Source organism: Aplysia californica, unplaced genomic scaffold, assembly GCF_000002075.1.
Source record: "Aplysia californica isolate F4 #8 unplaced genomic scaffold, AplCal3.0 scaffold00007, whole genome shotgun sequence".
In the NCBI taxonomy this organism is placed as follows: Eukaryota; Metazoa; Mollusca; class Gastropoda; order Aplysiida; family Aplysiidae; genus Aplysia; species Aplysia californica.
Window position 1 is genome coordinate 3,349,063 of NW_004797277.1, and position 6,646 is coordinate 3,355,708.

General features: G+C 41.4%; 1 protein-coding gene across 1 annotated transcript in view; it reads right to left on the reverse strand.

Moving 5' to 3' along the window:
• LOC101850216 (sialin) overlaps positions 1 to 6,646 on the reverse strand; it is a gene marked incomplete in the record, with an annotated part of 51,835 nt that overhangs the window by 21,650 nt on the left and 23,539 nt on the right. Inside the window, 1 exon segment of the mRNA XM_013081755.2 lies at positions 1 to 126. This exon segment is cut by the window's left edge and continues 11 nt beyond it. Within this exon segment, the coding sequence (XP_012937209.1) occupies positions 1 to 126 (126 nt within the window).

Here is a 6,646-nt window from a genome sequence, read left to right on the forward strand (position 1 = left end):
CTTTCCCCGCGGGCTGTGTGTTGGCCAGGATATAGTCTAGCTCCTCGGGGGAGATCCGCGGGTGTTCCTGAGGCCTGTTGTAGGCCAGGGCTAGCCATAGAGCCACCAGCAGTAGACTCATGGAGCCTGAGGAGACACGGACAAGGCGATACTTTATTCGATTCAAGGTAAAACGATATCACGTACATATGTTTGTTGTTGTTGTTGTTGTTGTTGTTGTTGTTGTTGTTGTTGTGTGTGTGTGTGTGTGTGTGTGTGTGTGTGTGTGTGTGTGTGTGTGTGTGTGTGCAATATGTATGTATGTGTATATCGTCGGCCTGGTGATAAAACCGACTAACCCACAAAATGTCAAAAAATATTTTATTGGCCCTATCGACAGCAAATTGTCCATTTCATATGCTCACTTATAGTCAGATCTAAATTTTTGTCTAGAAATGTCTTTAAAACATCAGAAATAAAACCGTATAAACCTCCATCCATCGGATTTTAGCCCGATGTTTCCGACTATCCAACCTGCGAGGGAGGGAATGAGGGTTGGCTGTTTTTGTCGCGCTAACAATGAGGGGCCATGTGCTACGTTACCTACTAACCCCGGCTTCGACTCGTCTCAGGACTTCGTTTGATAGTCCAGAATTCGCTCACATAACCATGTGAGCTCTTCAAAAGGGAAATTTGTGTAATATTTCTTGTTGGTTTCATTTGGGTGTTATATAGATCTGGTTGTTCCCTCTTTTTTTTTCTTTTTAATGCTGCTGATAATGTTATTAATGACTAAAACTCCCCACTGTGCCCACAGAACTGTTTTTATCTCGTGACAATGCCGGTATTTCAAATGCATCTTTATGGATTTTGTTTTATATGAAACAATTTTGTCTGTCCACGTGTTCTTCTTTGTCTTTGCACTTGAAAGTTATCGAATTAAGAAGGCATTTTCACTTATTCGGACTACTGTCTCTTCTCCTAATAATTTTTTCCATTGCAATTGAATGGACGAAGTCGATAGCTTTTCATTCTTTACTAACTCACTCACAAAAAAAAGTGGGATCTGTCCAGCACACCGTCTGCCCCCAACGATCGTTTTCTTTTAACGTTTTTTTTTTTTTTCATTTGCAGTGCTTATTGCGGTTACTACCTTCTGAAACATCTTTCGACTTTCTTTGAAAGTTCATTTCGTTTGTGTTTTGTATAGATTATTTTCTCAGTGTCATAACATAATGCTTTATCTTTATATCAAACCTTAACTTACATAACGCTATAACATTCAATAAGATGATGCCACTCTTGCTACGTCACTTCTGACACTCAGCACAATGGAAAGTGATCAACATGACCAGGCTAATGTCACATCAGCTGATAATGCAACAGTTTTGTCACCTTTGATCTCTGCAAAAAGGACACGACATGAAAACGATAGGAAGGGTAACAAAAGGAAGAGGTTGAAAGAACTGGGGAAGTCTCTACACATGTCAAGGCACGAAGCGAGCAGGGTGTGAACTTGACGTCCAGTTGTAAACTGGTTGGTACAAAATGCAATGACATCACTGGTCACTCTTTTGGAAAGAAAAGAGAGCCTACGTATATGTCACGATAAACAGGATAGACAAAAAGAGATCTTACACAGCAAGTGAAAACCCAAGGAGAAATTACACCCTTCAATATCACTTAAAAGAGTCAATGGTCAAAGAACACCTGTTTGTCTGTCCCCAGAGAAATTCGCGCCCGCAACCCGCAAGTTCCGCGCGCAACTTTTGCCGTCAGCGCAACTTTTGCGCAACTTTTACGATTTTCGTGAATTCGCTAATTTTAGCCAGTTTCCCGCAAAATTCGGAAAAATAATAAAATTTCATAAAAATGGCGACACAACAGGTGGAAGAAGGAAAATATGCCCCCAAGATACAGAAGCATGGACCCACCAAGATTGCGTTCGTTCCGCAAGGAAGCAAGGTTGCCAAAAGAAAGAAAGCGAACGAAGCCATGAAAGACCAGAGCGGAGGCACATGGGAAGTAGCTGCTGACTTAAAAGGCTTTGAGAGATTCTTCCCCATTCCAACTACGAAAAAGCCAGACATTGTGTTATGGGAGGAAAAAGACAAAGAGGTACACTTGGTAGAGCTCACGGTGCCCCACGAGGACAATATCTATGCCGCTCATGAGCGGAAAGAAAACCGTTACGAGGCACTCGTCGAACAATGTGAGGAGGCAGGATGTAAGGCAACCCATTTTCCGGTAGAGGTAGGATGCAGAGGTTTTGTAGCAACAAGCGCCCGTAAGTGGATGAGAGTGGCAGGACTTACTGCAAAGAAAAGCAACGAACTCACAAACTCCCTTCAGGAGACAGCAGAGAAAGCCAGTCATTGGATCTGGTTGAAGCGAGAGGACTCAAGCTGGAATGAATCCTAAAGTTGGCAGCAGAGGAAAACAGTCGAACTAACATGGAGACCTCACATCGGTGAGGGGGCTCAGTGCGTCAGAAAAGCTGTAGAGAGGAAGAGCCCGAAACAGCGACGCATTGTCTCCTGATGATCTCCATGCTAGAGTCCGGGATACGGAGCGTTCGACGGTGAGCAGTGCATACGGCTGTTTAGACTACGCACCGAAATTTTCTTCCACGACAAAAAATAACGTCGCCAAGGGGGGCTATTCGCTTCTTTACACTTTGAATTAGCTTACGGCGGGTGCCCGCCGCCGCCCAGTGACCCGGGTCAGGTCGGGTCGGGATGATCGCCCGACTCGTCGCCTGAAAACAACGTGTTTGTTTTGAAACAACGAGTCGGGCGCGATCGACTTCTGCCACGATAGCCGCTTTGCACCATCAATCTGTCTAGCAGACCGACCCAATAGTCTTGTTTGGACTAGTCTAGCTAGAGTAAATCAATCGTAAACACGGTCGTCTGATTACTTAGCTTGCGTTGTTCCGTAGCACCAGGGTAGATCTAGTACACATGTATAAACATTTGTGAAAGACTTTAAAACTTAGGCTAAGGAGGGTAGATAAATGGATCATCCAGAAAACCCCTAAAGGGAAAATAATGTCATCTTACGCCAGGAAAAAAAAAGAGGGGGGGGGGTCTTTGACTCCTGTAAAAGTTAAAGTGAAAGGTGGGGGGGGGGGGGGTCTTTGACTCCTGTAAAAGTTAAAGTGTAAGGTTGGGGGGGGGGGGTCTTTGACTCCTGTAAAAGTTAAAGTGTAAGGTGGGGGGGGGGGGGGTTAACCATGTAAGATTACACTTTTGTAAGGTGAAAAAAATAATCAACGAAAATGGCAACGTGACTGTTTTGTTAATAGCATAAAAAGAGAGTAACTCTACACTATTCACGTAGACTTAGATTTCAGTTCGAGCGGTAAGCACAGCATTGTGGCGATACAGTGGACCTCGAGCGGCAAGCACGATATATGTATATGTATTTATGTACGTGTATATGTATATAATATGGGTATGTGTATATATATGTAAGTCCAGCCCCCCCCCCCCATTAATTCCCACCCACTCATACTCCTTTTATTCGACATCTGAGAAAACCCCTGCTTCTCACAGTCGCTATACCGACAAGAAGTCGGAGATCGTAAAACAATTTAAAATTATTTCTGTAAACCCAGAGATAGGGGTCTCTCGTAGCCTAGAGGTTAAGGTGTTCGTCTCTCATTCTAAACTCCTGGGTTCGAATTCGGGTAGCGACCGACAAATTTTCTTCTCTAAAATTAATTGTCTCCTTTTCTCTCTTTTCCTGCTCTCTAGCAATGTTCTGTCATCTACTTTCTTCTCTACTTCCTGCCCCCACCCCATCATTTCCTTTGCCCCCTCCATTGGGATTCTTTCTGCAGCGTTTCTACTGCTACTCCTTGGCTCCTTCTTACTGCTGTCTTTCAATTACACCCCTGATTTCTGGGAGGAAAGATCTACACCTAGCCTTCTCGGACAAGGGCGAAAAATCTCGGAGGACCCATATGCAAATTGCTCTTCTCCTCCAACAAATTGGTCGCTTTTAAGGACAAGCGGGCTAACCCAGATTTCGGGAGTTTCAGAAGTCTTGAGCTACACCAAAAGTGTGCATTGCTGTACCTATAGGAGAAGTTTGGTTTCATTGGTGTGTATAATTGTTTTGGTAATTGAGAAAACTCTCCTTGTCTTTTGAAGAAATTGAACAAGGGGCAAAAACTTTACCTTCGATTTTCTCAAAGCATCATTTTTGGGGATAGCCCCCTTTAGCTTGAAAGCGACCAATTATTCTGCTTAGTTCTATTTCGTGCTTATCTTTAGAAAAAGGGTCATAATATCTAACAAAAAGTTATAGCTGTGGAACAATAATTCAGCCGCCTTTTCTGAAATAAGAAGGTCGTAAGTCTTATCTGGCTTTGTGCGAAACCCAATCTTAAAAGAACAAACTAAAAACGGGAACAATATAATGGACTTCGCGATAAAAGAAATATCTAGGAGCTAAAGTAGATACAGGTCGAGGAGAAGGGACAGCTGCTATGTTTCAGAAGACGGGAGATTAACCAGGGTCACAGTTCTCAGGCAGTGTCCAAGTTAAGCTAATTGTGTTGGGTGTCTGTACTAGGGTTCGTTTGTTTTTGTTAGTTTGTTTTTTGTTTAGGTTATTTTAGCAATCCTCCATGGAGTACGCTGGTACTTGCTATAAATTTAAAAAACAACCAAACCTCAAAACAAAAAAACAGCAAAAAACCCCACTAAAAATCTATCGAACTGTCAGTCGATATTAATTGTGAGGCAGCGTGGTGGAATCAGGCTCTCGTCAAAATAATTAAAGTGAAGAAACTTGCATTTTTCCTCAGGTTTGTGAATTTTTATCAAATTTTTGTTTTTTGGCTCATCTTCTTTCATGCTCATTAAAGAACTCATTTCTGTGTGGATTTTTCCTGAAAAGCGTTGATTAAAAGCACAAAAAATGTAAATGTTCAGTAACTACGGACTATTAAGCTAACGAAAGAACTAATCTTTGGCGGCTATTTTCTCACTAATTTTACCTCTAAAAACAGGTGACCCCACTTCCTTCATTCACAAATATCTCTACTTGTATTCAAGATAAATAGATATTGTTTTCAACCAAATAAAGACGAGATGATACCACTCTACAAGTCCAAAAATTGACGAGAGCCTGATTCCACCACGCTGCCTCACAATTGCCATTTGACAAAGCAGTACAAAGAATAGGCATGTCACTTGTGTCGCAATGTGGTGGAATCAGGCGTTCGTCAATTTTTTAGTATATGGAGTTATTCCTATCATCTTATAGCTTGTTCAATTGTCTTGCTTTCCATGAAAAAATTGTCCATCTATCTTCAAAAAGGAAGTCAAGATTTATGCGTTTGAAAGAGGTTGGGTCATTGGTTTCATCAGAGGTAAAAATGAAACAGAAAATGGCGCCTAAGTTTCGTGTCTTCTAAAGATTGAGAGTCCTCGGAAATTGTACATTTACATTTTTTACTTCTTTGTTCAACGTTTTTCAGTAAAATCCACACAGAAATGTATACGGACCTCAAAGGTGTTGAGTAAAGAAAAACAAATATGCGGTAAAAATTGCCAAATGAGCAGATAAATGCCAGTTTCATCGATTTCAGTATTTTGACAAGCGCCTGATTTCAATACGATGTATCTTATTGTTTAAATACAGGTGCTTTACACCCCATCGACATAACTCAGATCATTTGTGAGGCAGCGTGGTGGAATCAGGCTCTCGTCAAAATAATTGAAGTGAAGAAACTTGCATTTTTCGGCAGGTTTGTGTATTTTTTATTATTTTTTTGTTTTTTGGCTCAACACCTTTCATGCCCATTAAAGAACTCATTTCTGTGTGGATTTTTCTGAAAAACGTTAATTAAAAGCACACAAAAATGTAAATTTTCAATTACCACGGACTCTAAAGCTCAGGAAACAACTAATTTTTGGAAGCCATTTTCTCTCTCATTTTACCTGTAAAAACAGGTGATCCCCACCTCCTTCATTCGCAAATATCTCGGCTTGTATTCAAGATAAATGGATATTTTTTCCACCCAAATAAAGGCAACTGAACAAGCGTTATTATAATACTAATAACTCTACACGCCCAAAAATTGACGAGAGCCTGATTCCACCACGCTGCCTCACATTTAGAATGAGGGCTTTTGATCTTACTAGTCAGGTCCAACACGGACAGAGAGGGAAACAACATCCCAACAGAAAGATCGAGATATTCAATATGTGTGTGGGTGTGCTTGTTTGTGTGTGTGTGTATGTATGTTTGTATGTATGTTTGTATGTGTGTACGTGTGTGTGTGAGCGTGTGTGTGTGTGTATGTGTGCACGTGATCAAACTAATGTGCCAGGATCTGGACAATAAAGATGTGTCTTATCTTATGGTATCTTATCTATTTTATCTTATCTGATAAATTGTCCCCATTTCAGAATCACTCTGGGGTCTCCTGGGTGCGACAGCAAAGGGGCTAACCTCTACACCACAGGAGCTGTTAACCCTATCCGTACGCCCTGGAGTCATTTTGGTGTGTACTTACGGCCTTAGAGCATGCATCAAAATAACATTGAGTGTGTATATAGCTTACGATTATTATTGTTTATATTGCTGCTCATTTACATTATGTATGTGATTGTAAGCCTACTTGTGTGTGCATGTGCGTGCACGTGTTTAC